General features: G+C 47.1%; 4 protein-coding genes across 4 annotated transcripts; 2 read left to right on the top strand and 2 right to left on the bottom strand.

The window, feature by feature from the left end:
• Positions 1-441: 441 nt before the first annotated feature.
• Positions 442-780, top strand: PtA15_3A1 (uncharacterized protein; the record flags this gene model as incomplete). The annotated part of the gene is made up of 2 exons (XM_053167145.1): positions 442-516; positions 598-780. 2 exons carry the CDS (start codon positions 442-444, stop codon positions 778-780), a joined length of 258 nt encoding a protein of 85 aa, XP_053018193.1.
• A 2,959-nt stretch (positions 781-3,739) lies between these two features.
• Positions 3,740-5,098, bottom strand: PtA15_3A2 (uncharacterized protein; the record flags this gene model as incomplete). Its single annotated transcript, XM_053167255.1, has 4 exons — positions 3,740-4,358; positions 4,454-4,628; positions 4,695-4,751; positions 4,840-5,098. The coding sequence occupies 4 exons, from the start codon at positions 5,096-5,098 to the stop codon at positions 3,740-3,742; spliced, it is 1,110 nt and encodes a 369-aa protein (XP_053018194.1).
• A 1,439-nt stretch (positions 5,099-6,537) lies between these two features.
• PtA15_3A3 (uncharacterized protein) lies at positions 6,538-7,772 on the bottom strand (the record flags this gene model as incomplete). Its single annotated transcript, XM_053167365.1, has 3 exons — positions 6,538-7,009; positions 7,151-7,486; positions 7,552-7,772. 3 exons carry the CDS (start codon positions 7,770-7,772, stop codon positions 6,538-6,540), a joined length of 1,029 nt encoding a protein of 342 aa, XP_053018195.1.
• A 5,797-nt stretch (positions 7,773-13,569) lies between these two features.
• Positions 13,570-17,888, top strand: PtA15_3A4 (uncharacterized protein; the record flags this gene model as incomplete). Its single annotated transcript, XM_053167475.1, has 7 exons — positions 13,570-14,236; positions 14,314-15,266; positions 15,332-15,460; positions 15,574-17,327; positions 17,412-17,479; positions 17,566-17,750; positions 17,850-17,888. 7 exons carry the CDS (start codon positions 13,570-13,572, stop codon positions 17,886-17,888), a joined length of 3,795 nt encoding a protein of 1,264 aa, XP_053018196.1.
• Positions 17,889-19,625: the final 1,737 nt, after the last annotated feature.

The following is a 19,625-nucleotide window of genomic DNA, read 5'->3' on the forward strand; positions in this document are numbered from 1 at the left end:
TAAGCTTCCTTAGAATGGTTTTCTGACATCATCCTCAGTGCTTATGTCACTGAAATACACTCTGCGCTCAGATGCTCTGTGCATTGCCAAATGGACATTGTACCACACCTGCCCATATAAATCACCACACCGTACTTGGACAGAAGATGAGAAGGAACATGTTGACTCAGTAATTACCAAGATAAGCAGCAATAACCCCATTTCCAAAGGCAAAACCCCATTTGTTCACTTGGATAGCATGCACTGCCAGCATATTTGGCTGGGATGAAGTCATATCATTTTAACTGGGATGCACTCAACCAATTTAAAATGGGCTGATCTTGACCAATTAAAACCTTGGATTTATATTTCATCAGTTCAGATCAACCAAGTTTAAATTGGTTGAGTTCATCCCAGTTTAAATTGGATAACCTTAACCCAGCTAATCATGCTGGCAGTGATATGATCAATGCAAATCAACACCGCACTTGCACAACTGTCAATACCCTTCAAGATGGGCCAATCAACCCTGTGATTGTTTGCAAAGAGCAATATATTGTTGATAATTTTGACAATATGGACTCAAGCAATGAAAATGCTGCTTAAGAATATTCACAGGATCAAAAAAACAGTGCAGGAGAATTGGACTCAGAATCAAATGATTTCCGAGATGAATCAGTCTCATCTCCTGCTTCAGATTTGGAGGAACTGAAGGAAGTCCAAATAAATCCAATTCAAAACATCAAGGCCCCAGCATTGATGGTGGATGCCTCAGCTACACAAGGACTCCCTGCAAAATGACCATTCATATTGAAACTGAAGCTTTCACAGGTTGTTCCCAAGGTTTTGTTGGAGGACAACATTAACAATCCAGCCCATTTCCCAAATTCAAATCAGCCAGTCCCATCAAACAGCAAAGGCAATGTGGGCTGCCAAAGAAATCAGTGTGAATTTACATTTTGAGAACTGGGGGCTTAATTTCACACTGTCTTTTTAAGAAGGGGGTTGTTTGCAGTGTGTTAAATTTGGCTGGAAACTGGTAAAATTACGCATAACCCCCAGTTATGTGTAGTTTTACACGAACTTAACAAATTCCCTCAATGCTGCAGGCGTGGGACTCGCAAAGCGAGCCTCCGACAGCCCTTGGCAGGAGGGACTTATACCGTACCTCCCCATCCTGGCGCACGGGGAATGGGATTTTCACCCCTCTTTTTACTTTCCCCTTTGTACATCTCTCATACCACAACCTTTTTTTGTTTTTTTTTTGCCCCAGGTCTGCCCAACATGCTACCGCTGAGACCTATATTTTTTTCCCTTTATGTACTGATACCAGTATTTCCTGAAAAATTAAACAAGACAAAAAAACCTCAAGCCTGTTACCGAGTCTGCAACCCAGAATTGCAGAAATTAATCACAGAATGAGAGCACAGACTCTCTTTTTAATACATAGCGTGTTTCACACGCAGCTAGCTTGAGGATGACCGGAATCAACCGGTCATTGAGGGGACTCGACCCTCTCAATGACCAGTATGTTCCGGTCATCAAGAGGATAAAGCCCTCTCGATGAACGGCACAGTACCGGTCATCAAGAGGGTCAAGTCCTTCCAATGACCGGTCAATCCCAGTCATCGGGTGTGTCAAGTCCCCCTGATGACCGGCACAGACTGGTCATTGAGAGGGTTGTATACTCTTGATGGCCGATCTGTACTGGCCATTGAGAGTGTCGAGTCCCCTCAATGACTGGCACAGACCGTTCACCAAGAGGGTTGTATACTCTCGATGACCGGCACAGACCGGTCATCAAGAGGGTTGTATACTCTTGATGACCGGCACAGACCAGTCATCAAGAGGGTTGTATACTCTCAATGGCCAATCTGTACTGGCCATTGAGAGGTTCTACATATCCATTTGATGACCAGTCTGTACCGGTCATCCAGGGCGTTGTATATATCCCTCTCGATGACCGGTCTTTACCGGTCATCCAGAGGGCTATGCGGTCTCAATGGCGGGTCTGTGCCGGCAATCGAGGGCTCAGAGGCTTGAATGTAAGTCAAAAAAAAAACTACAGCAAAAGCGAAAAAGCTTGCGGGTGTGGGAGGCCGAAAATTGCCTGCTGCATTTCAGCCACACACCTGTACAGCGGAGCTGTACAGGATGTCACATCGCCTCTGGGCGACTGGTTGAGCTTGATTTGCGTGTTGGGCCAACTGTTGGGTGGGGCAGGTAGTCCTGGCAAAGCGGCCAATGAGGGTAAAATTGCACCAGGATTCCAATGGTGCAACCCTCAATACCCCAATGTTGATAATGAAGAAAATAGCATTTTTCTTCCAATGATATTCCTGTATGCAGCTTGACATACAGTACCTATACAGGCTTGAAGGGCAGTGGCTGAGATTCCAAAATTGGGCCTGCCAGACAGCAAGCTTTTTCGCTTTTGCTGTATATGTCCAAGTCATTGAGCACGGACCTCTTCTGCTACTCGGCTTCAGTAAAATCAAAGTTTTTATTTACTTTGATAATTTATTTCTCTTTGAAGGAGTTGTGTGGCGTAACTCAGATTGTATCTGATGACGCGCAAGAAGCAAGGCTTTGTGCCAAGCAAATATTTGAGGTTTTAAGTTTAGAGGGCCAGGAACTGTGATGGTTTGAAAAAACCACCCAGCCAAACTCAAATTCTAGGCTCTGCAAAAGCTATTGAGTTTCCTCAGTAGTAGCATACTTGGCAACCGGTCATGTAGTGATAAATAGAGTTGTAAACCTAAATGAAACCTAATCATACTTGGCAACCGGTCATGTAGTGATAAATAGAGTTGTAAACCTAAATGAAACCTAATTGAATGTTAGCTTAAATAGTAATCTTGTACCGCTTCCTATTTTCTCTTTTTCTCATTCAGTTACTCATTTCTGTTTCAACTCCTCTCGCACATCAGGTGTTCTCGCTTTCGTCTCTCCTCAGTCTCGTGTTGTGTGCTCACTCCTTGCTGGTCTTCGCAAAAGACCTTCTGCGCCTATCATTTCTATAGGTGATAGCGCGCAAGTCCCTCCTGCCGAGGGCTATCGGAGGCTTGCTTCGCAAGACCAGACGCCCGCAGCAGCGAGGGACTTGGGTTAAGTTCGAGTTTTACACTGCATTGATCTTACAGGGCCTTGTACATTGTAAAAGGCACTTTGTAAATTATATATCCCCGTCAAGACCCTATTTCTTTCTCTTTGAATGTTCTCTTTCTATCTTGAACGTTTTCTCCGTTATAATCTGACATGTCACTTTGATAGTTATTTATTTTTTCTAGGTTGTACAGTATCATTGCTCATATACAGCAATTCAAGAACACAAAATTCAAAACACAGCGCTTTAAATGAACCATGCTGGTGGATGATGGATTATGTTTTGTCATCTTTCAAACAGCTTATTACATTCTGTTAGGAATCATTCACTTCGTGCACTGTTGGAGCAGTAGATAAACAGACCAGAATTGCATGATTCATTTTTCCTCAGACATATAAAATTGAACGATAACGAACAAGCTGCTAAATATCCATTCGATTCAATGGCTCAACACTTCACAAGAGGCGGGGTGATATAAAATACAAACAAAAACAGACTGTTTTACATGCAATCGTACGTTCGAGAGAAAAATGATTATTAAGAGGAATGCCAGGGAGGAAAGGAAAGAGAATTAAAAGAAGGTGCCTCATACAGCAAAGTACGAAAAACTTGGATCAATAAATTTTGATGAGAAAAGTCAAACCATCATTGTGATTAAGGCGAGGCGCGAGAGCCATTGATCTCTAGGCTGACGATACGATGCTTGATGTCCTCGCCCCTCCAGTTGGATTTCGTTCGATCAGTGGCCGATGTGACGCCAAGGCGTCTCCCGTGTGATTGTGATAGCTCTTGCAGAGCTTCCCCAGGGGCGCCAGGAGGACTCCATTGCACAGGTTTCCCGCGAGACTTGGGTTCCCAGTGAACCCCAATGCCAATTCCAACCCCTAGGTTAGTCATGTTGGCACTTTCGCGGAATCCTTTAACGTGGGTAGAACCAAAGCCTGGCGCTGATATCGGAGTCGATGAAACGCGGTACATTTTTGCTGAAGAGTCGTTATTGGGAACACCGAGACACTCTGTTGTTTCCCTTCGTAGATGCTGGTTTAACCCGAGAGGCATGCCGACAGCGAGGGAGTAGCCGGCGGTGTTAGAGTGGACGCCCAAGGTCTGTGCACCGCTCATCGGGATCGACCATCCGGTAGAGGTTGGAAAGGTATTGTAATCAAAGGCAGGTGATGCGATGGGTGAAGGATTTGGTGAGTGATTCGGTCCAAAGGTGACCGGTGAGGTGATCATGCGGATAGGTCCAGAGAAGTTGGGCATAGGTTGAAGACTGACATCAAAAGGATCGTAAGTGTCGACTCCAATACCATTTGGTCTTGCCAGGCTTCTTCGTGCAGATGAAAGGTTTCAAAAGAGATATCTTACACGGTTGGGGAGCGAGAGTTCATGCATCCTTTTACATTCACCCCTCCAGGACCCGTAATTTCCAGCGCGGCCAAGCCTTTATTGCTACGACCGAGGTAGTATTCCACTATCTCTCCATCAAGTAGTGATTTGTATGGCGCGTCACAAGATACGATGCAGGAATAATGTACGAATACTAGCAAAATGCAGGGCAGATCAGCAAGTGAGCGCATATGGGCAGAGATAGAAAAAGCCGACTCACTATCAGTTCCTGGATCTCCTGTCAAGACGGGTAGTTCCTCGGGTCTTGCGTCTTTAACTGATTGGAGAATGAGGCGATAATACATATGATTATGGTTAGCGGGAATCATATGTTTGATCTGGGAAAGAAGAAAGACGAGACTAACTGAAACCAAAGCCTTTTCCAACGTTGAAAAACTTGCAGATTCCGGTTCTTCGGGGCGGTGGGTTGAGTTTATCTATGACAGGAGTGTTTGTCATGGGTAATTGGGGGTGAGGGGATAAGCTTGCCATCATCAACTGCTGGCCGGGATATCCGATGATGGGCATCATGGGGGGTGTCATCGCCGAGGCGGAAGGGAAGGAGACAGGAAGGCGGCCGAATGAAGGGCTATTAACAGTTAGGTAGGTGTTTTCGTAGGACATGCTGGTATACCGTAGGGGTAAAGAGAATAAGGATGTTTATTGATCAAGAAGACGCTTTGGGGGACAGAAGGAATAATAAGGATATGGAAGCGGGTGTCGATGGAGAAGTGACGAAAGTAGCAAGCAGTACGGCAGTTTTAACAGGTAAATTATCACGGCTCAAGAATCATTCACTGCATCTCCGGCATGGTGCACTACCCAAGCAAGTCCTCCAATTGGTCTAGCCGGACTTGAGCACACCTGACTGAGACTGGCTATAATCAGTGTGGGTTCTTATGCCGACTGGATCTGTGGACTGCCAGTGCCAGTGCCCGGGAGTCTCTGTATGTTGATCGAGCTGCAGCCCGTCTTAGCAGCCGATGCTTGAGCTGTTAATATATAAGTATATAGAAAACCCATCCGCTCAAACATCCCCTGAGCCCTTCCAGGTCAATGGTTTCTGATGTCGAACGGCGAGTGTTCATCACATGGGTCCATGGAGCACTTGTGGCCCAATATACAAAGCGATCTGATGAAAAATAACCCGTCATAACGATAGCAGTCTGGCCCTTAAGGGTCGAGGTGTTTTGCTGCACTGCTCGATGAATGAAAGAGACGTTAAATAGAAAAAAAGATTCTTTTTGTCTTGCATAAAGCGTCCATCGTTCTCTTGAAGACGGCTAGCACATACATAAAGTATGGAACTAGATCACATGCTTGATAATACCGATGTGCTTGGTGTGGAAAACAACTCGCATGATGCTGCACCATCGCTCATCGCACACGATAGTGTAGCGTCCCAAAATGAAGTGAAGCATGGCCGGACACAGGGAGAAAAGAAAAAAATAATGAATTATTTCTTGAAATATTTTCGATATTTACACGGAATTCAAGTTTCTTAGATGAACCGACAATGACCACCCTATTGGTACGAAAAACTTTTTTTAATTCAATTCCAATTGCTATCTTCATGACTTGCGGGAGTCGTCAGTCGTCAGACGTTGCGCGCGCTGGATGACATATCCTCCGAGGACTAGTGCATGAGCTAGTATATGCGCTAAGAGCACCTAAAGCCGACAAAAATGATTTCTGGCGCTAATGTTTTGTTGGCTGCGCTAGCATGGACAATGATGTTAACGAAGTATGTATTTATGTAAAATGAATAGGGTAGGGAAAAGTACAAGGGATGGCCTGACATTACAACTGCAACTAAAAAAAAGAGAGAAACACCAAAACTTCTAAAGGGGAGGCGATAGTAAAAATACAGTTACAAATGTAAAACTTTGTACAATACAAATACAATGTCAAGGTCATGTTTGAGTGCTGCAAATTGGCGCATGGTTAATAAGACAAGTGAGAATGCTGGGGGTGAAATTTTTGATAACTTTTTGATTGCGTATCGGAGTGGTAAAAAGGAGATTAGACAGAAAGCCAGGTGTAATGATACTGAGAAGTTGAACTCAATTCAATATTCTTCTGACCACCTTCCATCCACTTGCCAGGACTAGACCGATAGCGATTCGGCTGGCGGTGAGTAGGATACCTTGATTGTCTTTTTCGGCTTGAGAGGCGAGTGGGTTTAAGCCGAGATGTCCACCGGCAAGCGGTAACTGATTCATGATAGCCAAGACTGTGTGGAATGGTAGCACGATCAAATGGCCGACGATCTCGGCAAAGTTGATCTTTTGCTCGCGATCATAAGCTTCTACAGACCAGATGGCTATCGTCGGGGGTGACAGATTGAAGTTGATTAAGGGGATGCGGAGGTCGGGGAGATTGGTTGAAGCTCTGGATCGACTTGTGGAGTCTGAGGATCGGATAGGTTGTTCTGAAGAAGTAGGACTGGTCCCAAAACTGACGTCACAGCCTGGTTGGCTGGCATGATCAGATCTTTCGAGAGTTTCTTTTTGAAGTGCAGACTTGTTCACGAGACTGGCGGGTAGGGGGCTGCGGCGATCTTGATCATTGTCGGATGACGATCGGTTCGAGGATGAAAGCTCTCTGGAAGGTTGTGGTGATGGATCTTGTGAATTGATAGCCAATCGATTATTTGAAGAGGATGATGGGGCTGACTTGATGTGTGAGGGAGGTAAGGATCGATTTTGTGAGGCGGTTCTGAGGGAGGCAGGTTTGAGTTGTTGGGGGGAAGAGGTAGGAGTTTGATGATGATCAGTTGAGTCAGATCTGCCGGAGTCTTCACTGAATCGTTTTTGATGTCGATCGGAATCGGTTTGTAATCGGGAGCGGAGAGAGGTTTTAAGTTGACGGATCGTCGGAGTATCTCTGACGAATTCTTCCAAGTGAGGAGGGCCAATCTCGTTTAGGTTGGGTGAGCTGGTGATGCTGATGGGAGGAGAGCCTTGGTCGGGGGATGAGCTCTGTAGGAAAGAGGACGGGCGACTTAAAGATCTGCATAGAGATTAGGGTCAGGATGAGCTGATTTGTCCGAAGGTGAAAAAGAGAGAGAGACTAACGCTGAGTCAAGTAAATTTGTCTGATGCTGCTGCTGCTGCTGCTGATGATGATGATCGGATGGAGGGATACCTTCGAAACTGATGGCTTCTACTTTAGAAACTAGGCTTTGGACGACGGTCGGACGATTGCCCAAAAGTTTTGAGATCGGACTTAAGGATGAGGCGGTCCAATCCTTCTTAGCGTGTGGTGATCGGGGGAGGTTGTTGTTGCTCTTGGACATCGTGCTTGAGCTTGATGATATTATGCTAGATATTTTCTGGTCACTTCGGCAAGCTGCTTGAGTTCAGAGTGTCGTTGATGTTGCTGGTTCTGTGGTAATTGGTTGTGAAGAAGAGCAAGATGTGAATTTAATTTGGGTATCAACATGACTGGGGACAATGGTCATCGGGGGAGAACAAAGGATGATAAGCAAACAAAAGAGAGCTGTGCAACCACGCACCTTTGTTGATCCGACCGTTCATTGACTGGCCATCGATCTTCTGCACTCGGTCTTGATCCAACCAGACAATCGTTCTCTGTCAACCTCCGTCGTCCTCCAGAAGCCGATATAACATACTCTGACCCCCCGAGAGATGTATCACCCCCCGAACCATCAGAGTCGGGGAAATATGCACCAGGCAGTGGAGCACTTCCTGTCAATCTGCAGCCCCCTGCAGAACCAGATCTGCAGCCAAAAAACCTTAATTTTTGTGGAGAAATGCTGTCCCAGGGGCTGCAGATCTGGTTCTGCAGGGTCTGTAAATGGAGGACTTCCTGTCAATCTGGGAACCCAGATTTTTCCAGATTTTGCGGGGAAATCTGGGCTTGATCTTCCCAGATCCTAGATCTGCCTAGATTTCCCTGCAAAATCTGGGAAAATCTGGGTTTCCAGATTGGCGGGAAGTCCTCAAATCTCGACGGGAAGTCCTCCAGTGAAAACTGGCCCAACCTGTAATAAACACCTCATTCTATGTCATATGCATCTTTGTTATTACAAGGTAGTTGGAAAAATTGAGGTGACACTTAAAATTGACGTAGGCGCAAGATGTGCACTGTTCAAGGTGTTCAAAGTTGAAATCACAAAATTTTCAATACATACATAAAATCATAAAATCCTAAAATTTTCAAGTGGAGGACTTCCGGTTGGCTCAAAGGCTTTATTTAGAGGAGGCTGAACCTTGTTTGCTGGTGAAAACTTGATATCAATCAATTTTCACCAGCCAGTAAGGTGTAGCCTGTCCCTCTAGTTTAAGCATTTTAAACAATGGGAAGTCCTCCAGTGATGATTTTTTTATATACCATGCACACCAGGAAAAATCAATTGTCACCAGACATTAGGTGACATCAAGCAACAATGGCTGTCACTTTTTTCCAGCTCTGGCACTGCCACAACTAGGCTACAATGGCCCCTTTGTTTCCTACAGGGGGCTGTCCATGCGGCCAACTGTGCAACTGGTGGGTAGCTCAGTGGACTTAGGGCCTGTACCATAGCCGGGAAAAAAACAGTTTTTCCCCCGGAAATTAATTTATTTGCAAAAAAACTGTTTTCACCAAAAAACACGTACCACAGCGCCTGTTTTTTGACATATCCGGAAAATAGTTTTCCTCGAAAATGGGTGCTTTTCAAAAACAGGTCTGACCCTGTTTTTTGGAAGCTATTTTTCCACTTCTCTGCACTGCACCAACATCCAAGCAGCATGCCCAAGTCCATCAACAATCTCATCGACCCTGTTGTCCTAATGGACACCATCCCACCACCCACATCGGAACCCAACCTGCCAACAACGCCTGCTCCGATGCCTCAATCCAAGAAATTCAAGCCCAATAAAGTCGTCCGTGCTCGAGAACAACGGCTATTAATAGGAGTACACTCCCTCCTTGATGCCCGGTCTGTACCTGCCATCAAAAGTCACTCGCCCAATTCTCGATGACCGGCTTGTTCCGGTCCTTGAGAGGAGTATGTACTTCCCAAGATGACTGGAACAAGCCGGTCATCAAGAGGAAGATGTACTGATCAAGATGACCGGTTTGTTCCGGTCATCAAGGAAGTATGCACTCCTCCCGATGACCGGAACGAACCCTTCCCTTGATGACCGGGTCGTTACGGTCATTTGGAGGAGTGCATATTCCCTTGATGACCGGAACGAACTGGTCATCAAGAGGAGTACATCTTCCACTTGATGACCAGTTCGTTCCGGTCATCAAGGGAGTATGCACTCCTCCCGATGGCCGGAACAAACCGGTCATCTAGAGGTAGATATGATGACCGGTTTGTTCCGGTCATCTTGATGAGTACACCCTCTCAACCACCGGTTCGTTCCGGTCATCTTGAGGAGTACACCCTCCTCTTGATGACTGGTTCGTTCCGGTCATCGGGAGGAGTGCATACTCCCTTGATGACCGGAACAAACTGGTCATCAAGTGGAAGATGTACTCCTCAAGATGACCGCAACAAACCGGTCATCGAGAGGAGTGGATCCTCCGGTCATCTTGAGGAGTAGATACTCCTCTTGATGACCAGTTCGTTCCGGTCATTGAGGGAATATGCACTCCTCCAAATGACCGTAATGACCCGGTCATCGAGGGAAGTGATTACTCCTGCGGTCATCGAGAGGAGTAATCACTTCCCTGGATGACCGGTTCATTTCGGCCATCTGGAGGAGTAACCAAAGGACATTGAGGGGAGCTCTTGATGATCAAACGGACCTGTCATTGAGGGGAATAGTCTTGCATCTGATCACATGGTCTTTTTATTGGGTATTGGTCAGCTGGATCTCCGATGATATCGATGCAATGGTGGTTGATTGTGGATATCCTGGAGCCATGGTGGGATGTTTGTGGTACACGTTTTTCACATTCTGTTTTTTCAGAAATGTGTTTTTCAAAAAAACGGAAAAGCGCAAAAAAAAAACTATTTTACATGCACCAAAAAAACAAATTTCGTATGGTACAGGCCCTTAGGCTGATGTCACCTGCAGTCCAGTGACAATTTATTTTTCCTGGTGTATATTGCTCTAATTTGAGTGTTTGGGTGGTACATTTTTTTTCAGATTACAAGTTTATGGTTTTATGGTGTTATGATTTTATGCAAGTCATAATTTGCAAGTGTTTTTTTACACCACCAACTTAATTAGGCCTCACATCCTGTACACAGGGCTATATAGTACGGGTTGCAAAATGGCTGCCAGAACAAATTCAACTTGCTCAATCTTGATGCCACTGGTCCCAAAAAAGTGAGAGAATTGCATTGGTCCAGCTCTCAAACCCTGAAATTCAAAATTGTAGAAGTCAGCAGTTTATCCTCCAATGGCTATAGCCATACTGGGCTCAATACAGGATCATGGGGAGGCGTAGAAAAAATGGTGGTGTAAAAAGTTGAAAAACTTGAAATTTACCCCCCTGAAAGCAAGCTTTTTGGGAAATTCTGTACATCTTATTTAGGGTTCTGAAAGTTGAAAACATAAAAATTTGAAGCCTTAGAGCATTGTAATTGGTTCAGCTAAAATATGCTAAGGCAAAGTGCTGCTTTCTGAGAGCCAAATTTGAAAGAAATGGAGCAACTAGAATATGTATTTCATTAAGTTCTGCTCTACTAGAGTAACTACAACTAGTGAGTTAAAGACAAGTTTGGGAAAAGGTCTGCACCTAGAAGCAGGCAGAGGGACCGCTGAGTGGGTTTATTGGGAATGGGGTAGGTAGTGATAGTCTGCACTGTTGATAGCAACTGGGCTGTTGTCAAGCAGCACGTTGTCAGCTTTCTCCTCTTTCTTCCTTTTCTTTGTATGGCTATCTTGTAGCTTACTTGGCTAAGGGTCTTGCCTCCCGTTAGCCTAGCTGTGGCGCTTGTGCGGGCTGGTATCGCTTCTGCTATCTGTAAAACAGAATAGCCTTTTAGCTCCTTTTCTCCGCTTGCCTGAGCTGTTGTTTGAACTCCGCTACTCACCGTCTTTGGAACTTATTCGTTCAACAATGGTTCTTTGCGTGTTCTCTCCTTTTGGTTTTTCACCTGCAGGAGTGGTCAAAGCATTAGCTCCAACTTCTCTTCTCTAGGTCTGGATTCATAGCTCACCTGGTTTGCTTGCTGTGATCCTTTCCAGTAGAGGCACTTGGCAGTGTACTACTGTTTTCTAGATCTTGCTGTTCGTTGTGGCGGTACCTGATTGGATCAACAAAGATTCACTCAGTTTTCCCGCCGCGCAAGCAGCTTGGGGTTTGCTTTGCTTACCTTTCTCCGCAGCTGATGTGGTTTGCAGCACCTTCCTCACTTTTTGAGTTGGTTGCTGCACCCCTTGGCCTGCATTCTTACAAAATTTAGTGACGCGGAGGGCACTCCACACTGGTTGAGCCAAATCAAATGGTCAACTCACCTGACTGTGTTATCATGAACACCCACCACTGGTAATTGAGTTTTGTATGTACTCTCAATGACTGTTACAAACCGTTCATTGCAAGGGTTGATCCCTCTCAATGACCAGTTTGTACCGGTCATTGAGAGGCTTGAGTATGTAGTGTTGAGTCCTCTTGATGACTGGTCTGACCGGTCATTGAGAGGCTGTATATCCTTATTGGGGCAAAGTTGGAGAGATGTGGAGCTGGCTGGGGGAGGGATGCGCAGCTAGAGCATTGTTGATAATCCCTGCTATATTTGCCAACCTTTGTTGATGAAAGCCAAAAATTGTAACAATACCGGGGGACTTAACAACACTGGTGTGGTGTTTCTGTCCCTAAATTTGGCTTGGAGTGGGCTTTAATGCAACCAATGTGGATGCTCTCATGAGTACAACTTGAGCTCACTGTTGAAAAAATGAAAAGGGGTAGAGGGATGAATATAGTAGATCACATTGCAAAAAATTCCATATCAACTTTTTGACATTAGGGGGGTTCACAATTGAAATTTACAAAACTTTGAGACACATTTTAAGGTGTTTATGAACATTTTTCAAAAAAATTTGTAAGTTGCACTGATTGATCTGTATCACCTGCTACTGGGCATTTTCCCAAAATTTTAAAATTTTGTTCATAAAGGCCTTAAATTTGCCTCCAAAGTTTAGTAAAATTCAATTGTGAACCCCCCTATTGAGTCAAAGAGGATATAGGCCCTAGGGTTCTCAAAGTTGAAAACATACAAATGTGACATACTGCCATACACACCATTTCTGCAGGGAAGCATTTGACAGTCCGTGCAAATAAGGTTGTATGTTTTGATGACATGTGCTGCTATGTTGCAACTTTGAGAACCCAGCCAATTGATGCCAGGATAAATTAATTGGAGGACTTCCCGTTGAGTCTGGGAGCCTCCCAGATCTCAATTTACACACCCAAATTCTTAATTTTTGACAAAAAGGGAAATGTTTTCCTAGCCCTACAGTTCATTACTTCCATGTGCACTGGTTGAGTTTTTGATAGGTATCTTAATTTAGGATTTAGAGAGGCATCTAGAGCTCTCTAAATGATGACGGGAAGTCATCCATTATGTCTGTCAACTTTGAGGGGCCTGTACCATGGGCCTCAATTTTGAAAAATTTCAACTTTTTTTTTGCCCTGTACACAAAAAATGAAAACTAGTGGAGGGTTCAAATGTTGAAATTCTTCACATTTAGGCTCAAGCCTACATTTTGGCCAGGCTCAGCTTTTGTCCCAAGAAATTTTTAGGCAAATAAATTTGGAAAATTTCAATTTTCATGCCCTATATTGGTACAGCCCCTAATTAAGATGTGTTTAATGTAGTAATCCCAAATCTTTTGGAAGGAATCTAGCTCGCTCTGTTTGTTGGAGGGGGGCTCAGTCTTGCAGGAATGCTCGGAAGGAGGGACTGATGGACTATATTGTATGTTGACCCCATGTATGAGAAGAGTTCAGTCCACTCTGGGAAGTTGCGGAAACAGCAATCAATATCTGGAATTGGCTTGAGAGCTGGCTAACCTGGAACTGTTGCCAGGGGCGTGTACATACTTACCAATCCAGGGCATGAGAAACATTCCGATTTTTCCCAATCGAATCTTGAGTTATAGCAGGGGCTGTTGTTGTCTGCGAGCAACATGCCATCCCCGCCGTCGTCCTCCTCGTCAGCTTCCTCCTCCGCCGGCCATATTCCAGCAGCACATCCATCCGCGGAGGCTGCCCGGGCCAGAGCGATCTCCGGCTCACTCGCCACCCGCAAACTCAAGCTGGAGGCCGCCTACACCAGACACGAGCAGAACAGCCCAGCATCCCCCGCCAGCAGGAAGAAACACGCCTTCCTGATCCCCCTCAGACGCCCACGCCTCGCCCGAGCCACCTCCGACAACCCCAGCCAGCCAGCCCAGCAGCACACACCCACCCCCGCCGAGAACATGCCCTCGCTCAACCCAGCCAGCTCGCCCCAGTCCATCCCATCCGCCTCAGCCGAGTCGAGCCATCTGCCAAAACCAACACAGGAGAAACGCTCCCGCGCAATCAGACTCACCAGCTCCATCCGCAAAGCCGGCAACAGTCTCAGTCCACGCACAGCCTCAGCCGCATCAACAGCAGCCACGCCCACAGCCAGCCCAAACTCAAACCAAAGCCAAAGCCAAAGCCAAAGCCAAAGCCAAAACCAACAGCAACGCAGCCAACGAACCAGCAGGCTGTTCTCGAGCAGATCAACCATCAGCAGCAGCAGCAGCACTACCACTCAGACTACGACTACCACCACCACAACAGCAAGCCATCACGCACCACTCTGCTGTCAGTCATCACCATCTGCATGGAAAACTCTAAACAGCAACAAATCCTGACCATCCCCTCCCTCAATTCTTCTGCAGCCGTGCCTATGACCCCCATCTCGCCGGACTGTAATCCCAGCCAGGCCGCCGATAACCCCATCCTGGCCAACCAAACCACGGCCACCATACACCCTCAGAACAATCCACCCACCACCCCTGAACTCACCCCAACACCTGCATCATCCAACTCGCTCAAGACCACCAACGAGCACTACTCACTCATCCCACCATCCACTCCCAAGAGTACCAGCGACCAGCACCCATCCAGCCAACTCAAGAACACCGACGAACAACCATCCAGCCAACCCAAGAGCACCAACGATCCACTCAAGAACACCAACGAACAAAAGAACACCAACAACCAACATCACCCATCCATCTCCCCATCAACCTCTCCCGATCTGCCCGACCCCCCTCGATCCCTCTCCCAACACCCTCTGCCTCTATCCAAACAGCACAGCCCACACTCCAACCCACTCCAGATCACCCCATCCTCCTCCCCCACCCAAGATCCCTCCACCCCATCGCTCATCCAAGACAACCAACCCACCCCAAGCCCATCATCCGACCTCCATCATCAGTCCAGCACTCCAACCGCCTCCAAACATCACCCCTCGCAAAACATACTCACCATCGCCCTCTCCAAGGCCCAAACCGCCGTCCAACTCGACACCGCCCTCCAAATCCCCGATGCCATCCGTGCCTACACCGAGGCCGTCCTTCTCCTCGAACAGGTCATCGACAACATCGATGTCTCGAGCAAGGAGCGCGAGGAAAAGGAATGGGACGGCCTCATGCGCGACCAAGCTCGGGATAAGATCTGGGCCGAAGAGATCTGGAAGCAGCTCGGCCAGGACGATCTGGACGACCTCGATCGTGAAGATCTTGAATCACGTCTACGTGAGCGGGAACGTAAATGGCTAGAGAAACAGTGGAAGATCCAGAAACGGAAGAAGGCTCGCGCGGATGAGGAGGACCGGTTGATAGGAATCGTAAGCATCACAATAATCAGTTAAGCTAAGCTACTCGGCAACTCACTACTTCCTCTTCTCTCTAGCACAACACCTATGCCAGCAGGATTGCTGAGCTGCAAGCCGAGATCCTTTCAAACCATCGGGCAATCCTTCACTCCGATCAGTCTCCCGACTCTTCCCCGACTCGCGGCTGGTCTCAATCTGACGATCAGGTCTGTCTATCTCTCTCTCTCTCTCTCTCTCTCTCTCTCTCTCTCCTTTGACTACTTCAATCAAGTTGGATCCCAGTCTCACTTCCTGTCCTCTCTCTTGATCATCATCTCAGCAACCGCCCTTGTCAAATTCTACCAGCCAACATAATCCCTTATCAGAAACAGAGCGCAAATCCTTCAGCTCCGACTCCACTACTCGCGAAGGCATCCTGCAGCCTCAGCACTTGGAACTTCCTTCAACTCCTCAACCCACCAGCCACGAGCCAGTATCGCTGGCATCTTCTTATAACGACCCAGAATCATTCCGTCAGTCTTGTGAAATTGCAGAGGAGGAGAAAGATGTTGTCTCCGAGAGACTCCCGCACTACGGCAGTGTTCACTCTCAAAACACCCGCAATCGGGCCTCCAGTAGCATCTCTGGCGCCAGCCTATCTCAACTTGGCAGGACCCAGTCCAGCGAGAGCATGACGACTAGGCGGACCAGCGTTTCCTCTAATGCCTATCACCTCGATCAATCCAGGCCGACTATCCCCCAAGCTGCCACCGAGGCACAACAGTTCGATTCGTCTGATGGCCGAAACCGGAGCTCGGGTGATCCTCGACCTGCTTCTCGGCATTCCGCCAGACTTTCAGACGCTACTATTGCCTCTGCTCGACCCGAAAGTCCGCGCACAACTGCACTCTCTGCTAATCAAAACGTTCGACGTCAACCCTCTCAGAAGCTACTCGTCAGTCAGACCACCACCCAAGGTACGATCAGCCAGCGGCGTCGCAGTCCTAGTTGCGTTGATACCTCCCGTCGATCCCTATCAAGATCTCAAGGTCACCCAGAACCGGGTACCATCTCATTCACTCAACCCGCAAACTCTGATCTTTCATCTTCAATGAATCGGCGACCCTCCAACCTCAGCTTGATGGGCACCGTGCCCTCAGCAGCGATTCCTCTACGGCTCCGGTCTTATTCACAGCCGGGAAAGCGACCTGGCTTGCCACTTTCCTTCATCGCTGACAACACGCCCCCGGTGCCCCACTCACCCCTACTCTCTGGACCATCACAAGTGCCCACCCCTCGAAAGCCCTCCTCCCTGATACACAATACTCCACCCCTAGGCAGCAGCACGTCCCAAGACGTGCCCCATCAATCAGCAAGGCCAACCTCACAACTCGCCGCCCCAGGTCCAAGACCTTTGAGCCATACTTTCTGCATACATCCCAACGGTGGAATGACCCGATCAGAATCTCAACATGCTCTTCCCATGTATGACATCCAGCCGTACGCCCACGCCTCGCTCTCACCTGGTTCGATGTATTCCGGAAGCGCAGCCCCGGTCGGAGCTCTACCCGCTTATCCGAAAATCCCTGCCCGTCGACCATTCCATCTGATGCGACAGATCCGGACGTCGATGTCCACCGGTGCTTATGTCTCCCCGCGACTCTACGTGCCCCGACAGATGTGGTACCAAGCGCAAGTCAAGCTGCACGGCCTGGAGACGAAGATCAAATTGATGGACACACTCATAGCTGGGCTTGAGTTAGTCGAGCGAGACGGCGCTGGGCTGGTGGGCGTCGAGGTGCCCAGCTCGGCCACCAAAGAGCCGGTCTGGGATTTCGCCGAGGGCCGGAAGCCGAAACCGACGCTATCCTCACAAGTCTTGACGGCCACCGAGCGGTTCATGAAGCGACTGGAGATCTTTGAGGAGTTACTCGACAATCTCCAGACTGGGGGGGCCAAGAAACTCGGGCTCAATGCATCCGGACTCCATGAAACTGCTTATGGTCAAGACACCATGCGCAAGGGCGGCGGTTTCGGCACCCTGATGGCCCAGAAACTTGGTAAAGGCTTAGACCGGATTAATCTGGGACGAGGGTATGCAGATATCCTCTAATAGAGACTGGCGGCCCACTGATCCTCTCTTTCTTTCTTTCTTTCTTTCTTTTTTTTTAAAATTAGTAATGCTGATCTTCCGACCCTGTATGTCGACACGATCGCCCGGCTGTTTGATAAATCACAAGCAATCGGTAGGCCCTGTGCATTCATTTCCGATTCATTTAGGGATCGAGTTGCTGATATCTTGTGGCTATCAAACGTGTTTGGATGCATGCAGATGCCCATCTAGCCAGCTTAGATCTTGCCGCCCGATCCCAAGGTAGCACCGCTGGGGCAGGGATGTACAGCGCGATCGGCCAGCAGTCGAAGCAGCACATCGAAGGCCGGCTGCGTCGAGTATCCGAATTCTACTCCACCGTCGTATGTCGGTTCGTCGTCGCGGATATGGGTGTGCTGCTTGATGTGAGTAGACGCCATCTTCTTCTGCAATCTCTCTCTCTCTCTCTCTCTCTTGGTTCCTTCCTGACCCCCTATCTCTCTTCCCCCTTGTTGCCTGTTCAGAAATACGTCAAGAGAGGTGGCAACTGGTGTGGTGATTGAATAGACAGATCGATCAATCTTAGTGGGAATTGTATCAACATACATCTTGTACATGTCTGATCACCATCTTCTATAAACCATTTATTCAAATTTTTAGTTTCAGTTTGTTTTGTCTTTTGTTTCGTCCAGTTGATCTACTGATACATATAAGTATTTATTTCTTCCAGTTAGTCATAGTGTCTAGATACATATATCAGTTTTGTTCAGGATGAGATCCACCTTTTTTTTCTTCTTCTACAATGACGTCTGTGAACGTGTATATATTTATATATAACATCTGTTTGGGTTATAGAGCTCCATCAATTTTTTGATTGTGTTGTGTTGTGTTTTTGATTGTAATTTGAATAATCATCATCTTTTATTGTTTTGTCAGAAACTTTTTGATTAAAACTTTGATAGCTGTGTCAAGTTCTGGGTAGGCTGCAGTGGTGAATTTTGCTCACACCTTGGTGATGTGAGATGAATGTACCAAAGTTGTACCACCAAACTTAAACAACCCAGGGGATGCAGGCCTTCTCACTCATGAGTCAACTTGTAAATTTATGAGTTGTAGCGCAGGCTCTTGTATGTACATAGCTTACACATTCATGTCACGGACTGCACTTTCTAGGTTTGAGAGGCTGGAGATCCAGACTGTCTCCTCATCCAGCAATCTACCATCTTAGGATACAGAATCCCAGAGCCCCAGACCCCAGACCCTCTCTTTCTCTCCACAGACTAGACCTTAACACAACTTATTATAAGAGCTTCCAGCCAGTTGCTAGCTTCTGGCTTCACTTTTTGACTGGAGACATTCTTTTGGATGATTCTATGTTGCTGGCATTGTTTGTCACTCATCAGTCTGGATGTTCAGTGAGCTTTCACAGCTTTTGGGTGCTTCAACTGCTGTGGGCTTGGTTGCCTTGGAAGCAACGCTGAAACAAATGCAGTACATGTATTTGTATATGCCATGTATTGCAAATACAGTGTATTGTATTGTATTCTTCATCCAATGCAATACACCATATTTTCTGGAATGAGCATTTCCCTGCCAATGCAATACAGTTGCACAAGGCATCCTACCGTACAGCCTTGCCCGCAACAAGACATTTCAAACGCGGGCCAGATCTATGACTCCGCATATGAGCATTATGTCATGTAAATGACATTTTTGAGCTCTTTGGAGGTTGTAGATTCCAGTTCTATGAGGGCTAAGGTTTCTGACCAGCCAATTTTTTTTTTTTGGGGGGGCCTCACATTACGGACACTGGCCCAAATACATACTGTAAAGCCATATTTATGGGCTTACATATGCTAAAGCCATATGTATGTATGTGTTACACCTGTAATACCATAGATTAGACCATTGGAGGACCTCTGATCCCGGTGATGACCGGTCATCAAGAGGGTTTATCCTCTTTGATGGCCAGCTGAGCGGTCATTGACAGGGATAAAACCCCTCCTGATGGCCGTCTGTGACCGGTCATTGACAGGGATACAACCCCTCTTGATCAATGGCCGGCTGTGACCGGTCATTGACAGGGACATAACCCCTCTCAATGGCCGGCTGACCGGTCATCAACGGAGATACAACCCCTCTCAATGGCCAGCTGACCGGTCATCAAGAGGTTTTATCCTCTTCAGTGGCCGGCTGAGTGGCCATCAAAGAGGATACAACCTCTCAATTACCGGTCAGCCGGTCATCAAAGAGGGTAAAACCTCTTGATGACCGGTGAGCCGGCCACCAAAGAGGATAAA

This window comes from Puccinia triticina, chromosome 3A, assembly GCF_026914185.1.
Source record: "Puccinia triticina chromosome 3A, complete sequence".
In the NCBI taxonomy this organism is placed as follows: domain Eukaryota; kingdom Fungi; phylum Basidiomycota; class Pucciniomycetes; order Pucciniales; family Pucciniaceae; genus Puccinia; species Puccinia triticina.